This window comes from Pteropus medius, unplaced genomic scaffold (assembly GCF_902729225.1).
Source record: "Pteropus medius unplaced genomic scaffold, Ma_sr-lr_union100, whole genome shotgun sequence".
Taxonomy (NCBI): domain Eukaryota; kingdom Metazoa; phylum Chordata; class Mammalia; order Chiroptera; family Pteropodidae; genus Pteropus; species Pteropus medius.
Genome location: NW_024347793.1, coordinates 2,005,582 through 2,022,546, shown reverse-complemented (window position 1 = coordinate 2,022,546; position 16,965 = coordinate 2,005,582). Strand labels below are relative to the sequence as shown.

The 16,965-nt window shown below is 46.0% G+C and overlaps 1 protein-coding gene across 1 annotated transcript; it reads left to right on the top strand.

The window, feature by feature from the left end:
- The first annotated feature begins 11,481 nt into the window (after positions 1-11,481).
- TNFSF14 (TNF superfamily member 14) lies at positions 11,482-16,200 on the top strand. Its single transcript, XM_039878520.1, has 4 exons — positions 11,482-11,879; positions 13,162-13,198; positions 13,462-13,503; positions 14,114-16,200. Exons 1-4 carry the CDS (start codon positions 11,661-11,663, stop codon positions 14,536-14,538), a joined length of 723 nt encoding a protein of 240 aa, XP_039734454.1. The 5' UTR covers positions 11,482-11,660; the 3' UTR covers positions 14,539-16,200.
- Positions 16,201-16,965: the final 765 nt, after the last annotated feature.

Sequence of the window (16,965 nt, the reverse complement as noted above, 5' to 3'; positions counted from 1 at the left end):
CCTCGCCTACATCTTTATGTGCAAACTGACCTGTATCTTTACTAATATTCTCACCTGTCTTTCCACCCGCATCCTTACCTGTATTTTCTCTGTATCCTCATCTGGGTCTTCGCCTGCATCTTCTCCTACATCCTTCTCTGGATCTCTTCCTTTCTTCTTACCAGCATCCTCGCCTTCCTTCTCACTACCATAGTTACCACCTTCTCACCTGCACCCTCCACTGCATCTTTATCTGTATCTTCATCAACATAAACCTAAGTCCTCCTCTCCTTGCTCACCTGCATACCCACCTGTTCTCATCATAATCATCCCTGTTGTTCCTCATCCGCGCCTTACTCTCACTCCATTTCCTTTCTCACCTGAGTTCCCTTTGCTGTCCTCTAAGCCAGGGGTCCCCAACTCCCGGGCCGTGGAGCAGTACCGGTCCACGGCCTGTTAGGAACCGGGCCGTGCAGCAGGAGGTGAAAGGTGGGCTTCATCTATATTTGCAGCCGCTCCCTGGCGCTAGCTAGCATCACTTTTTTCCACCTCAGGTCATCAGGCATTAGATTCTCATAAGAGCACCAGTTTCTGGTGCCAAAAATATTAGGGACCGCTGCTCTAGGCTCACCCCACACTTTTAGTCACCATTTTCTGGATGGGCCTAAACAGATTCATCAGTGCTTCTATAGGACCCTGTGTCCAGGAGGGGGCGGTAAGGGGCAGGCCAGGTGATATTTCCAGCTGGAGCCCAGAGTGAGTGAGCCAGGGGAAGGCATGAGTCAGCAATTAAGCAGAAACTTCGGGGCTGTTGCGGTCACAGCATTACCAGAATGTGTGGGGGTGGCAGCCGCCGGGTTGAGTAGAACCCCTGGCTGCGAAGAGAAGCTGGGGCCTCTAGTCCCTTGAGGACTACTGAGGATGGGTCCAAGCTCAGGGCTCTGGGTCAGGTCATCATGGGAAAACCCCTGAACCTGGAGGTCGCCATAGTACAAACCCCTTCCCCTAAGAACCCTCGCATCCTGGAAACCCCCACCTCCTGTCTCCGGAACCAAGGGGGACACATACAGCCCACCCCTGCTTCCTCCAGCCGCCAACTGCCAGACACTGCTGTGGAGGGGACCCAAAGATCCTCATCACTCACTAGGCATCCCAGCTGACACCTGCCTGCCCACCCCCGCTTATGTCCATCTTCTCATTTTGTTTTTTTTTTTTTGCTTATTACCCCTTTCTTCTGCCCTCGGGTCCATTTTTTTCATTTCTTTAACACATGGGGTATTGTTTTTATAGTTGTCCTTGTTTGTTTGCTTGTTTTATCCATGATTTTCTTTGATTTTTTTTAACTTTTTTCAATTACAGTTGACATTCAATATCATTTTTAATTAGTTTTAGGTGTATAGCATAGTGGTGAGACATTATATAATTTATGAAGTGATCCCCTCAATTACTCTAGTGCCCACATGGTACTAAACGTAGTTATTACCGTATTATTGACTATATTCCCTGTGCTGTACTTTACATCCCCATGACTGTTTCGTAACTACCAATTTGTACTTCTTAATCCTTCCATCTTTTTCACCCCACCCCCCCAACACACCTCCCATTTGGCAATCATCAGTTTGCTCACTGAAACGATGAATCTTTTTCAGTTTTGTTTTTCTTTTCGTTTATTTTGTTCTTTAAATTCCACATATAAGTAAAAAGATATGGTATTTGTCTTTGACTTATTTCATTCAGCATAATACCTTCCAAGTCCATTGATGTTATTGCAAAAGGTAAGATTTTATTTTTTTACTGGTCAAATAATACTCCGTCATACATATGTACCACCTTTTCTTTGTCCAATCATCTATTAATGGGCACATAGGTTGTTTCCATATCTTGGCTCTTGTAATTAATGCTGCAATGAACATAGGGGTGTAGTTGTCTTTTGGAATTAGTGTTTTTGGATTTCTTCAGATAAATACCCAGAAGTGGAATTGCTGAGTCATAAGGTAGTTCTATTTTTAATTTTTTGAGGGACCTCCAAACTGTTTTTCATAGCGCTATGTCCATTTTCAATCCCACCAACAATGCACAAGGGTTCCCTTTTCTCCACATCCTCTCCAACACTTGTTTGTTGATCCCTTGATTTATTTCCCTCTTAGGACTGCTTTCACCGTGTTCCATAGCCATTCTGATGGGTGTGAGGTGGTATCTCATTGTAGTTTTAATTGGCATTTCTCTGAAGATTAGTGATGTCGAGCATCTCTTCATATGTCTATTGGCCATCTGTATGTCCTTTTTGGAGAAATATTTATTCACGTCCTCTGCCCGTTTATTAATTGAATTGCTTATCTTTTTGGTGTTGAGTTGTATAAGTTCTTTATAAATTTTGGATATTAACCCTTTATCAGATGTATCATTGGTGACTATCTTCGGCAGGTTGTCTTTTTGTGTTGTTGATGGTTTCCTTCGCTGTGCAAAACCTTTTTAGTTTGATGTAGTACCATTTGTTTATTTTTCCTTTTGTTTCCTTTGCCTGAGGAGATATATTAGAAAAAAATATTACTAAGAGCAATGCCTATGTTTTCTTCTGGAAGGTTTGTGGTTTTGGGTCTTACATTTAAGTCTGTCATCCATTTTGAGTTTATTCTTGTACATGGTATAAGAAGACGGCCTACTTTCATTTTTGTGTATGCATCTGTCCAGTTTTCCCAACGCCATTTATTGAATAGACTGCCTATCCCATTGTGTATTCTTGCCTCCTTTGTCATAGATTAAGTGACCATGTAAGTATGGTTTTTCTCTCTGTTCTCTATTCTGTTTTATTGATCTATGTGTCTGTTTTTATGCCAGTACCATGCTGTTTTGATTAATATAGCCTTGTAGTATAGTTCGATATCAGGTAAAGTCATACCTCCAACTTCGTTCTTTTTTTTCTCAAGATTGCTGTGGCTATTTGGGGTCCTTTGCGGTTCCATATAAATTTTAGGATTATTTATTCTAATCCTGTAAAAAATGTCCTTGGTATTTTGATAGGGATTGCATTGAATCTATAGATTGCTTTGGGTGGTATGGACATTTTAACGATGTTAATTCTTCCTATCCATTAGTACAGTATGTGCTTCCATTTATTTGTATCTTTTTCAGCTTGTTTCTTCGATGTCTTATAATTTTCCATGTACAGACAGGTCTTTTACCTCTTTGGTTACAGTTATCTTTAGGTCTTTTTTTATGCAATTGTAAATGAGATTGTTTTCTTAATTTCTCTTTCCGATAATTCATTAGTGGTGTATAAAAATGCAAGCCTATTTCTGAATATTAACTTCATATCCTGCTACTTTACTGAATTTATTTATCATTTCTAAAAGTTTTTTTTGGTGGAATCTTTAGGGTTCTCTTTATATAGTATTATGTCATCTGCAAATAATGACAGTTTTACTACTTCCTTTCCTATTTGCTTGCCTTTTATTTCTTTTTCTTGCCTGATTGCTATAGCCAATACTATGTTGAATAAAAGTGATGAAAGACATCCTAATCTTGTTCCTGATCTTAAGGAAAATACTTCTAACTTTTCACTGTTGAGTATGATGTTAGCTGTGGGTTTGTTATTATATTAAGGTACATTCCCTCTATTCCCACTTTGCTGACACTTTTTGTCATAAATGGATGCTGTATTTCGTCGAATGCTTTTTCTGCTTTATATGATCATATGATTTTTATCCTTCATGTTGTTTATGTAGTGTATCACATTAATTAATTTGCAGATATTGAACCAACCTTGCATCTCAGGAATAAATTCCACTGAATCGTGGTGTATGATCCTTTTGATATATTGCTGAATTCAATTCGCTAATATTTCTTTGAGGATTTTTGCATCTATATTTACCAGGGATATCAACTTACAATTTTTTTTATAATGTCTTTGTCTGGTTTTGGAATCAAGGTAGTGGTGGCCTTGTAAAATGAGGTTGAGAGCCTTCCATCTTCTTGAAATTTTTGGAATATATTGACAAAAATAGGTAATAATTCTTCTTTGAAATGTTTGGAAAATTAAGCTGTGAAGACATTTTTTCGTGGGGAGTTTTTTTGATTACTGATTCGATTTCGTTAGTACTAATGGGTCTGTTCAGATTTTCTGTTTCTTCCTGATTCAGTCTTGGAAGATTGTATGTTTCTAGAAAAGTATCCATTTCTTCCAGATTGTCTAGTTTGTTGGCACATGATAGTTCATGGTATTTTCTTATAATCCTTTGTATTTCTGTGGTGCCAATCGTCACTTCTCCTCTTTCATTTCTGATTTTATTTATTTTGGTTCTCTTTCTTTTTTTCTTGATGAGTTCTGTTAAAGGTTTATCGATTTTGTTTATCTTTTCAGAGAACAAGCTCTTGGTATTATTGATCTTTTGTATTGTATTTTTAGACTCTATTTCATTTATTTCCACTCTGATCTTTATTATTTACTTTCTTCTACTCACTTTGGATTTTGTTTGCTGTTCTTTTTCTAGTTCCTTTAAGTGTAAGTTTAAATTGTTTATTTGAGATTTTTCTTGTTTCTTGAGGTAGGCCTGTGTTGCTATGAATTTCCCTCTCGGGACTGCTTTCACTGTGTTCCAGAGCTTTTGGGTCGTTATGTTTTTGTTTTCATTGTCTCAAGATATCTTTTGAGTTTTTCCTTGATGTCATTGTTAATTCATTAATTGTTTAGTAGCATGTTATTTAGCCTTCTTGTGTTCATGCGTTTTTCAGGGTTTTTTTTTTTTGTAATCGACTTCTAGTTCCATACCATTGTGGTTGGAGAAGATGCTTGATAGGATGTCAATCTTCTTAAATTTATGGAGACTTGTTTTGTGGCCTAACATGTGGTCTATCTTGAGAAATGTTCCATGTGCACTTGAAAAGAATGTATATTCTGCTGCTTTGGGGTGAAATGCTCTAAAAATATCAATTAATTTCATTTGGTCTAATGTGTCATTTAAGGCCACTGTTTCCATGTCGATTTTCTGTCTAGAAGATCTATCCCTTCATGTTCATGGGTTGTTAAAATCCCCTACTATGACTATATTGTTGTCAATCTCTCCCTTTACACTGGTTAATATTTGCTTTATGTATTTAGGTGCTCCTATGTTGGGTGCATAAATGTTTACAAAGGTTATATCCTCTTATTGGATTGATTCCTGTATCATTATGAAATGTCCTTCTTCGTCTCTTATAGACTTTGTTTTAAAGTCTATTTTGTCTGATATAAGTATTACTACTCCAGCTTTATTTTCATTACCATTTGCAATAAAATATCTTTTCTCATCCCTTTACTTTCAGTCTGTGTGTGTCTTTCAATCTGAAGTGGGTTTCTTGTAGGCAGCAAATGTATGGGTCTTGTTTTCTTATCCATTCAGCTTCCTTATGTCTTTAGATTGGAGCATTTACATTTAAAGTGATCATTGATAGATACATAGTCATTGCCATTCATGTTTATGTTCTTATTTCCCCCTTCATAAAGAAGTCCCATTAATATTTCTTATAATGTTGGTTTGGTGGTGATGAATTCCCTTAGCTTTTTCTTGTCTGGGAAGCTCTTTATCTGTCCTTTGATTCTAAATGATAGCTTTGCTGGATAAAGTAATCTTGGTTGCAGGTCCTTGTTTTTCATCACTTTGAATATTTCCTGCCAATCTCTTCTGGCCTACAAAGTTTCTGTTGAAAGATCAGCTTAGGGGAGCTCCTTTGTAGATAATTAACTGCTTTTCTCTTACTGCTTTTAAGATTCTCTCTTTGTCTTTAACCTTTGACATTTTAATTATGATATGTCTTGGTGTGAGCTTGTTTGGGGTTCATCTGGTTTGGGACTCTCTGCTCTTCCTTTCCTTCACCGGGTTAAGGAAATTTTCAGTTATTATTTCTTCAAAAAGGTTCTCAATCTCTTGTTTTCTCTCTTTTTCTGGTACTCCTATGATGCTAATGTTGGCATGCTCGATGTTGTCCTAGAGGTCTCTTAAACTATTTTCATTTTTTAAAAATTATTTTTTCATGTTGCTGTTTCGATTGGGTGTGTGTTTTGCTACTTTGTCTTCCAAATCGGTGATTTAGTCCTCTGCTTCATCTAATCCACTGTTGATTCCTTCTAGTGTATTCTTCATTTCTGACTGTTTCTTTTATATAGTTTTTGTCATTTTTTATGCTCTTTGCTGAAGCTCATCTATTCTTCCCCTAAGTTCACTGAACATTTTTATAATCAGTGTTTTGAATTCTGTGTCTGGTAGATTGCTTGTCTCCATTTCATTTAGTTCTTTTTCTGGAGTTTCCTCCTGTTCTCTCATTTGGAACATGCTTCTTTGTTTCCTCGTTTGGGCTGCTTCTCCATCACTTATTTATTTATTTATTTATTTATTTATTTATTTATTTATTTATTTATTTATTTATTTATTCATTCGTTCATTCATTCATTTATCTATCTATCTATTTATCTGTCTGTCTGTCTATCTATCTATCTATCTATCTATCTATCTATCTATCTATCTATCTATCTATTTATGTAATAGGTAGATCTGTTATGTCTCCCAGTCTTGGCTGGGTAGCCTTATGTAGTAAGTATCCTGTGGGGCCCAGAATCATAGTATCTCTGGTTGCCTGAGTTGATGCTCCTGAAGTGTCCCTTGTGTGAGTTGTCTGTGCCCTCCCATTGTAGTTGAGCCTTGATTGCTGTTGACACATCAGCGGGTGGAACTGACCCTCAGGCTGACTGGCTATGAGGCTTGGCCATGACCACAGTGTATGTGCTGCTGTTCGGGGGCTGACCTCATGGAGCAGGATTCGCCCCAGCATGATCTGGCACCTGCCAAGACCATCCTTTGGGTGTGCTGCTTGTGGGGCTAATTTTGTAGTGCTCTGCTGTGGTCTGGAGTCGGCTACTGGGTGTGTTGGTTTTGGAGCCTCTAGGGAGGGGTTCCTGTGCAAGCCAAAGTCAGCCACTGCCTGTGACCCAACCGGGGCTACCTGGTAGGAGCTACAAAGTAATCCGCAACTGGTCACTGCCTATGCTAGATGTGGAGGAGTGTGGGAGAGACCGCACTGTGAACTGAGGCTGGTTGCCACAAGTACTGGGCCTGCTCAGCAAAAGACCCAGGGCATCCTGAGGCATGCTGCTGCCAGTCAGCAGCCCACATGGCTCAGCCACTGAAAGAGCCTTGAGTGTGCACAGGTTGGGTGGGGCAAGGCTTCAGGGAGTCCTCAGGGTGGTGTGAGTGACGTTCAGCAGGTTAGTGCAAATTCAAATTTGTCCCCAGTGCTGAGTCTGGGCTACATGAGACGAGGGCTCCACACAGGGACACTTAAAAGGCTCAGAGCACACCAAGGCCCGCCACCATTTGCTTGGGGCCTATGGACACCAAAGAGTTGTCCAAGTCTGCAGCACAGGCCAACCCCAGCTGCCCACCTATCACCGACTGCCAAAAACACCTCCAGTGGTGCGAGAGTTGGGTAGAGCTATGTCTCAGAGTCATCAGGATGGAGCCAGTAGGTTTCACCAGAACAGTGCAGATTCAAATTTGGCCCTGTTGGGGGAGGGCTCAACAAAGAAAAGATGATATCTGCCCACTGGCTACACAGGAGAAGGACTCAACACATGGGCACCGGCGGCTGGCTGTTCCTGCAGCCCTTGCTCTAACGCTGGTCAACTCAGTCTCTCCCTGTATATCTCTGGCACCTCCTAAGCTGCTGTCTCTCTGTTGGAGCCCAGGGTGAGTGCCTGGGAGTGGGAGAGTCTGTGTGCAGGCACTTTAAGAGGATGCTTGGGTTTTCTGCAGCCTCTGTCTCACCCCGAAGGATGGAACACCCACTGGTTTTCACAGCCAGACGTTGTGGGAGCTACTCTTCCCAATCTTGGCGCTCTAGGCTGGGGAGCCTGGTGTGGGGCTGAGACCCCTCACTCTTCACCGGAGACCTCTGCCACTGAGATATCCCTCCCGATTCTTCTGTGGGTATGGGACCAGCCTGTTTTGCATCTCCACCCCTCCTACCAGTCTCCATCTGGCTTCTCTATGTCTTTAGTTATAGAACTTCTGTTTGGCTAGACTTCAGATGGTTCTCCAGGTTGATTGTTTTATAATTTAGCTGTAATTTTAATGTGGTCGTGGGAGGAGGCAAGCACAGCATTTACTTACTCTGCCATCTTGACCGGAACTCCCACATGGGGTATTGTTTTATTTGAGCACCGATGAGTCTAGGTTGTGAACAGCACAGACAGCATCTTATGAAATTCACGTTCTAAAGACAGCATGGTGTTGATATCGGACAGTGAAGAAAGGAGAACAGGGTGATGTGAGAAGGCCTGCCTATGATAGGGCCACCGGTAATGGTCATTTAGGTAGACGGTTCATTTCATGTGTGAACTTAGCTAGGCTATGGCGACCAGTCGCTTGATGAAACACTAGTCTAAATGCTGCTATGAAGGTAATTTTTTGGATGGGATTTACACCTATAGTCAGTTGACTTTAAAAGCAGATTACTCTTGATAATGTGGGTGAGCCTCATCCAATCAGTTGAAGGGATAAAGAGAAAAAGAAAATCAGGTTTCCTGGGGCAGAGGAATTCAAGATAGTGGCGTAGAAATTCTGCTTGAGTTTCCAGCCTTTAGACTCAAGACTGCAGCATCGACTTTAACTGAGACTCCAGCCTGCTGGCTTGTCCTATGGGTTTCAGACTTGCTGAGCCACACAATCTCATGAGCCAATTCTTTAAAATAAATCTCTGTGTCTCTTTATATATAGATAAATAGGTAGATGATATAGATTAGATATAGTGGTAGATATATTTTTGATTCTGTTTCTCTGGAGAACCCTGCTCAACACAGTGGTCAGGGAAGCCTCCTGCAAGGAATGGGTTCTTGAGTCAAGACACAGATGACAAGGAGAAGCCAGTCATGGAGGGGTCTGAGAAAGACTGTCCCAGCCAGAGGGAACAGCAGCCCAAAGGCCCAAGACCCCTGTTGCAATGCGAGCAAGGGTGCAAGGGCTTCAAGATAGTGACGGCCACTCACTATTCTAAGCTCAGGGGATGGCAAAATTTTCCTCCAAAGAACCAGACAATAAATATTTTAGGCTCTGAGGAATGAGAGGTAAAATTGAGGCTATTACGAAGGCGCTTTCACCTTGCCATGCCCTGTTTGCTTAGGTGATGGGCGTGCTCTGTGCCCAGCTACTGGAAATATTCTCTGGATGAAAAGTGATCAATCTGAGGCTTGGAGGTCCAGACATGTGGAGGGGGTGAGGGTGACCCCCAAGGCCAGTTTCTCTCTCTGCTCCGGATCTCAGCCAGCCTGTCTCTCCTAAGGCCCAACTATCTCATCTGGATTTAGCTGGCCAGAGGCACGATGACATGTTGAGTCACCAACTCCCAGAATGAGATTCGTCCACTCATCTCCTGACAGTCAACAAAGAGGCACTCCAACACGTAGGTGGTGGACAGTATGACCAGCACAGGGTGGGGACAGCATTGAGGGAATGGATGCTGGTCAGGGAGGCAGAGTGGGGAGCAGGGGCCGAAGAACACCCCAGCTGGGTCTCCACAGCTCACTAAATTGCCATCTCCAAGAGCCGCTTCTGTGGCTTACAGAAACAGGGGGTCGGCCAGATTTGGCCCACAGGCCATAATTTGCTAACCCTTATAAGCTCAATGAGAGGCCATTGGAAGATTTTAAGCAGGGGAGGGATGAGAGCTGCCTTAAGTGTTTAAAAAGCGAATGCCCGCCATTTCACTCCTGGTTATATACTCAAAAGAATTGAAACCTGATACCCAGACAAATATATGTGCACACAGGCTCACAGCAGCATGGTTCAGAATAGCCAAAAGGTGGAAAGAGCTTAAATGTCCATCAGCAGATAAATGGATATAGAAAACATGGTACATCCAGACAAAGGAATATTATTCAGCCATAAAAAGTTAATGAAGCACTGATACACACTGTGATGTGGACAAACTTTGAAAACGTTATACTCAGTGAAAGAAGCCAGACACAAAAGACCACACATTGCATGTTTCCATTTATATGAAATGTACAAAATAGGTGCTTCCATAGAGCAGGAAAACAGACTAATGGGTGCCGGGGGCTGCAGAGGTTGGGGGATGGGGAGTGACTGCTTAAGGGCTGTGGAGTCTCCTTTTGGGGTGACGAAAATGTCTTGGAGCTGGATAGAGTTACACAACATTGTAAAGGTATTAAATGCTACTGAGCCACTTTCTTTGAAATGGTTAGTTTTATGATATGTGAATTTCACCCCCCAATAAAATATAATTAATTCATTAAGCAAGGTCACACTAGCTAGAAGATAGAGAATGAACTATGAGGTGACAAAAAGTAAAGCAGGACATCTAGCCGGAAAGCTACTGTAACAGTCCAAGCAAGAAATGATAGGTGCCTCAATATCTTAGTCTATTTGGGCTGTTACAACATGATATCCCAGACTGAGTGGCTTAAACGAGAGATATTTGTCTCTCACAGTTCCGGGATCAGGGTATCGGCTTGGTCAGGTTCTGGCGAGAGATCTCTTCCTGGCTCACAGATGGCCACCCGCTCACTGTGTTTTCACATAGTGGAGAGAGTATCTCTCTTGTCTCATCTTCTAAGGGCACTAATCCCATCACTAGGGCCCCACCCTCATGACCTAATTATCCCTCAAAGGCTACACCTCCAAATACCATCACCCTGAGACTTAGTGCTTCAACATATGAACTTTGAGGGACACACACACTCAGTTCACAGTACTTAGCTACGGTGGTATTGGTAGAGATGGAAACAGGTGGCTGGATTTAAGATCTAGTTTGGCAGTTGAATCATCAGGGGTTGCTGAACGGTGGGATGTGGGAGATGAGACAGACGGATGACTCCCAGGCCTTGAGCTTAGTTAACCGCGTGAACAGTGGTTCTACCCCCAACTGTGAGCTCCCATTAAAACTTAAAACATAGGCACACAGGAATACATGTGCGGACATCCACATGCTGCACCTGCACGCATCTGCACGCATGTACGTGCACATACCTGCACATACCCAAGTGTGCACGCACGGACACATGCGTGAATGCTTGCACCTACACACACCTCCATGCTCACATGTACTGCACACAATACACACACATGCACACACCCGCACACAGACACATATACACACACATGCACCCTCCCACCCACACACACACAAACCACTCTTGTATTTCCTATTGCTCTTATCACTATTTAAAATACTATATATTATTTTCTTGCTCAACCAGAATAGGAGCTTTATAAGACTAGGGCCTTTTGTCTCTCTTGTTCATAGCTGTGCCCCTATGGACAGTGCCTAACATACAGGAGATGTTCAATTAATATTGGGCAACCGAGTGAATGAAGCAGCCAGAAGGGAAAGCTGGGGCCTCCGCTCTCCAGTCTCCACCTGAGTCACATTTTCAGCGGCCTTTGGAAAGTGTGAGAGACCGTATGAGTGAGAGTGAGATGAGGCCAGAAGGGGGTGGGAGACAGGAAGAAGAGGAGGGCGAGGGGGAAAGGGGAGGGGCTGAACCCCAGCTCTAAAGGCAGTCCTGGGACCCGCAGGCGCCTGTCTACAGTGTGCAAAGCCCAGAAGTGTTGGGCAATTGTGGTTTCCCCCCAGCCGGCAGGACCCAGACGTGCCGTGCAGCCTGGGCATCTTGGGGCCTCATCAACGCAGGCATGGAAGAGGCAGTGGTGCAGCCCTCGGTGTTTGTGGTGGACGGACAGACGGACATCCCGTTCACGAGGCTGGGGAGCAGCCATCGAAGACAGCCCTGCAGTGCTGCCCGGCTGGGCATGGGCCTCCTGCTGCTACTGCTGCTGGCTGGTCTGGCTGTGCAAGGCTGGTTTCTGCTGCAGCTGCATTGGCGCCTTGGGGAGATGGTCCCCCCCACGCCGGTGAGTGCGGCCTGAGGCTCGAGGCAGGCGGGTCTCCTGTGTCACCGTGCATTTCTCTGTGCTCTGGTGTGCAGGGTGGGGGACAGACTCAGAGCAGCCTGGGGCAAGCTCATTCACCTCTCTGAAACTCAGTTTCTTCATCTGTAAAATTGGTGTGAAAATCAGAGTGTCCACCTCATAGGAAATAAAATGTGGTGTCACGTGTGTGGTTCCCACAGTGGTGGCCCATGGCGAGCGTTTGACCAATAAAACTAATATTCTTTTAAAATTGAGAGATAATCGACATACAACATTGTCAGAGTTTAAGGTGTACGACATACCGATCTGACACATTTATATTATCATATGATTGCCATTGTAGCATTTGCTAACACCTCTGTGGTGTCACGTAATTATAATTTCTTCTAGTTTGGGAACATTTAAGATCTAGTCTCTTAGCAAGTTTAATGTTTATAAAACAGTTTTGCTCTCTGTAACCCCTGGAACTGATGTTCTAATGTTACTAATTATCATTAGCCATATCTGATCACTATTATTGGGATTGTCGCTAATCCACTTTGTCCAAGTCTCTGAGAATCTCTCTCTGTGTCAGTTTCCAGTTGGCCGTGGATGTGTCTGTCCGCTGGCCACAGCTGTGGGTCTGTGTGTCTCGATTCATGCCCACATGGTCAACACTTTGTGCTTTCTGTCTCCGGGTCATTTCTCCTTCTGTCTGGATTTGGTGGCCACATGTGCGTGTCCATGTGCCCACGTGGATCTGTGCTGCTTTCCTGTGTACATGCACCCACGTGTCCACACCCTTGTCTGTCCACGGCCTGTGGGTTGATGTCTTTGGTCTCTCTGCATGTCTCTGCGTGTAGATCCACCTGGATCCATAAACCATGTATCCACGTATCCACATCCACATGTGTCTTGTCAGTGTGTCACCAAAGTGACCAGCGTCACATTTCCATATCCACATGTTGGCATTTATGTACACATATCCATGTATCTTAAATATTATTTATTAAATAAACCCTTATAGAGAGTACTGATTACATGACAGACACTGTGATACACTTCACGCATATGGATTCACTGAATCCTAAGCAGGCACTCTTCACACATCCATTTACAAAGAGAAGAGCCGAGGCACCGCATGGGTACAAGGTGCGGGGAGGTTCTGCACGTGGCCCTGGGTGCGTGTCTGAGGGCAGAGCTGCGCCCATGGTCTGCATGTGAGTCTGAGCAGTGCCCAGGCATGGGCCCTACAGGTCCTCACCCTGGGTCTCTGCATTTTCAGGAGAGAGACACAGGAGCCTGGGAGCAGTTGATGCAAGGTGAGAGTCAGGGTCCTGGTCCCTGGGGAGGGCTCCCACATTGTCCGCACCCCCATTGCCCAATGCAATTTGCAAAACGGGCCCAAAGCCTACAAGTGCCCCTCCCCCAAGCGTGAGAAGCGGAAGTTCGGGTCACTCCGGAAAGGGTGGGGCTGGCACCAGGAGGTGGACTTGATGACCCACTGCAGGCTGGTCCTTACCCTCACCCCCAATCCCCCCATCCCCCACTGCCCCCACCCTCTGACCTCTGACTCTCTCTCCAGAGCGGAGGTCCTACCAGTCCAACCCCGCAGCACATCTGACAGGTAGGAGGACCCCAGGTCCTGGCATGGAGTGAGGGTGGCGGTGTCCTGGGGAGACCTGACCGACATGCAGTGTGTCAGAGCATTCATTCATTCGTTCAGTATTTGTTCAGAGTGCCCCAGGGCACAGGTGCTGCCTAGGTCCACATGTTTCTAATTCTTTTTGAGTAAACCCTTAAGCAGGGCTCACTATGTGCCGTGCACCTCAACGCTTCACATGCGTGAATTCATTAACTCCTAAGCAGGCACTGTTCACATCTGCACTTTATAGGGCAGGAAACTGAGGCACACAGAGGTTGTAGGGTGCCAGCCCAAGCTGGGTTCTGCGTCCGTCCCTCAGTTCTGCCTCATACAAGTTGTGGTGCTTTTGGCAAGTCGCTTAATCGCTCCACACCTGCAAGAGAGCAATGGTATGAGTTAAGATGTGTGGGAAGCAAGTGACTTTGCCTTTCTGTGCCTCATTTTCCCCACCTGCAAAGACAGGATAAAGGGAATTAGTACGCATAAAGCAGCCTAGTGTAGGTGCGGGCTCAGGGAGGGGTGGCGACTGGCCTACCGTCACCAGCAAGTGTGGGGCTCAAGCTGACCAGCCCCGCTTTGTCTCGCTCCGCAGGAGCCAACTCTAGTTTGACGGGCAGCGGGGGCCCGCTGCTGTGGGAGGCGAAGCTGGGCCTGGCTTTCCTGCGGAACCTCCGCTACCGTGATGGCGCCCTGGTGATTGCCCGTGCCGGCTACTATTATATCTACTCCAAGGTGCAGCTGGGTGGCGTGGGCTGCCCACAGGTGACCGGCGGCCTGCCCATCACCCATGGCCTCTACAAGCGCACACCCCGCTACCCCAAGGAGCTGGAACTGCTGGTCAGCCGGCGGTCACCCTGCGGGCGAGGGGCCAGCCCCCGCGTCTGGTGGGACAGCAGCTTCCTGGGTGGCGTGGTGCACCTCGACGCTGGGGAGGAGGTGGTGGTCCGCGTGCCGGAGGAGGGCCTGGTCCGACTCCGCGACGGCACCCGCTCCTACTTCGGGGCTTTCATGGTGTGAAGGAGGGCGATGGTGGCTCGGATGGGGTCTGGCCACAGAGGAGCCTCACAGAACAGAAAACCCAACCAGCAGAGATTGGAGGATGCTCAGGGACCCCAAAACATGGCATGTGAGGAACTCAGCTGGCACCACCAGGAGCCAAGAACCCAGCCACCCCTAGAGGTTGGAGACCCAGTGGCCACCTCTGGAGAAAACCAAAAGAAGCTGCATACCCCGCCACCGACAACGCCGGAGGCAAAGACCAGGAGACTGGGGTCTGCAGGCCCCCAGACGGGGGGTAAACATTGCTACTTGGTCCTCAGGAAGACCGGTGAGGGGTGGGTATTTTGATACGGAGGAAAGTGGAACTTGAGGGTCCAGGGACTTGTCTGAGAACAGGAAACATCAAACTCCCCACTCTCACAAATGTGGGCAGGGGTGGGGGGCTTTATCACCAGGACTCATATGAGAACCCCGCAGCACCCATGGTCACAGTCACACTAAGTTCCACCCACAGGCTTGTAGCCACACCACAGCCAGGTCATGAAAAGTTACACTCTGACACAGGCACGGGGTGTGCTGGTTACCATCTGACAACCAGCTCTGCGGGGAGGGGAGAGGCTAAGAAGCCTCTCCCCATTTCCTCGCCAAGGCTGGTTTCTGGCCGCTCTGTATTATCAACCCGCTGGCTGTAACCCTGAGGTGCTGAGCAATCGCATCCAGGGGTACCACAGCTCTGTTTCAGCACCCAGGCCAGGGCTCGGCACATAGCGGGCCCTTGGAAAATGTTTGATGAAAGAGGGCAGGAAGGAAGGAAGGAAGGGGAGAGAGATAGAAAGACAGAGAGACAGACAGACAGACAGACAGACACAACTGCAGCATCACAGAGAATCACACAGCTCCGCAACCTCACAACTTCACAATCTCAGCCACAAACTCAAGCGCACAAAGCATCAGATTCTCACACACCTGCGTACAAGTCATAGACAACGTTGCAAAGACTCTGGCACAGACTCTGCATGACAGATACAGTCACACACAAGTCATCATCACAACCTCGGTCGCCTTCGCGGACCATACTGTTACACACATGGTCCTCACACCAGACTTCCGCATGCTGCGTCACAGCCAGATCCATCACGTACACATAGCATTCTGATCACACGCGTGCTCACGCACAGCCTGAAGTTCCTCCCAGCTGAGATGAAGACATCCTGGGGCGAGAACCAAACTTTGTCCGTAACCCTGGGCCCCTGACCACTGGTCTTGGGATAAATGGCAAATATTGCACCTGGGTCCATCTGGTTCTTAGTGGAAGGGTGGCTTGTAGAGACAGAAGCATAGATGGAATGACCCATAGAGGCACTTTATGGATAAGAAACCTGAACCAGCTGGCTCGACTCCATCCTGGGTCTGCCTTCCCCTCAAATCCACAATTCCTGAGGAAGTGGAGTCTATATCCCGCCAAGCACCCTTACTCTAGACATTCGGTACAGAGTGGCAGGAGTAACGGGGAGCATGGAAAGGGTGCGTGGGGAGCGACAGACAACAACATGCACACGGCTCAGATGGTCTGTACAGATGAATGTACTCTGGGATGGCTGGAGGGCAGTCTTACTGCCCAGGACCCTAGGATGAGGGCTCAGACCCCAGAGGTGAATAAATTATTATTGTTATTGTTGATATTGTATTTGTCATTGTTGTCTGGTACGGGGGTTAAGGAAACAGACGTTGCGATCTGGAAGAGGGCCTAGGTTCCTCTTCCACTCCACCACTTCCTTACTGTGTGACCTCGAGCGAGTTCCATCACCTCTCAGGGCCTCAGTTTCCTCATCTGTGTAATGGGAGGTAACAACAGTCTTTGCCTCCTAGGTTTGTGGTAAAGGTTAAATCAGACCAGGCATGGAAAAAGCCATTTGTAGCTCCATACGTGTAGGAGAGCCATAAGTGATTCAGAAATACTAAGAAGAGCTTTCTCAGGCACTTTCCTTGTGCCAGACATCTCGTGTCATATCTTTATACACCTGGGCACAAATTATTGTTGGCCCCCGTGTTCCAGATGTAGAGACAGAGGCAGGGATGCTGTCCCCAGCCACCCCGCCCCCAGCAAGGCCATGGGGCTTCGTGCCTCTCTGCCCTTGCTGGGCTGGTGGGAGGTGGGACAGCCCCCGCTGGAGTTTCCTTTACTCTCATCATGGTCTTTCTGTTTCCGTGGCTTTGATGAAGAGACCACGGTGTGGAGCCAATGAATTTATCAAAGCCACCAGCAGCAAGCAACTTCCGCCCGAGGATGGAACCTCTTGCTAAGTTTAGCCTCCAAAGATCATTCCTGGGAGGGGCCTCCCAGCCTTGAGGTGGAGGAGAGAAAGGAAGATAGGGGGCGGGTAAGGAGGATTGGTAGTGAGAAGATGGAAAAGAGGGAGGGGAGGGAAAAGAGAAGGCGGAAGA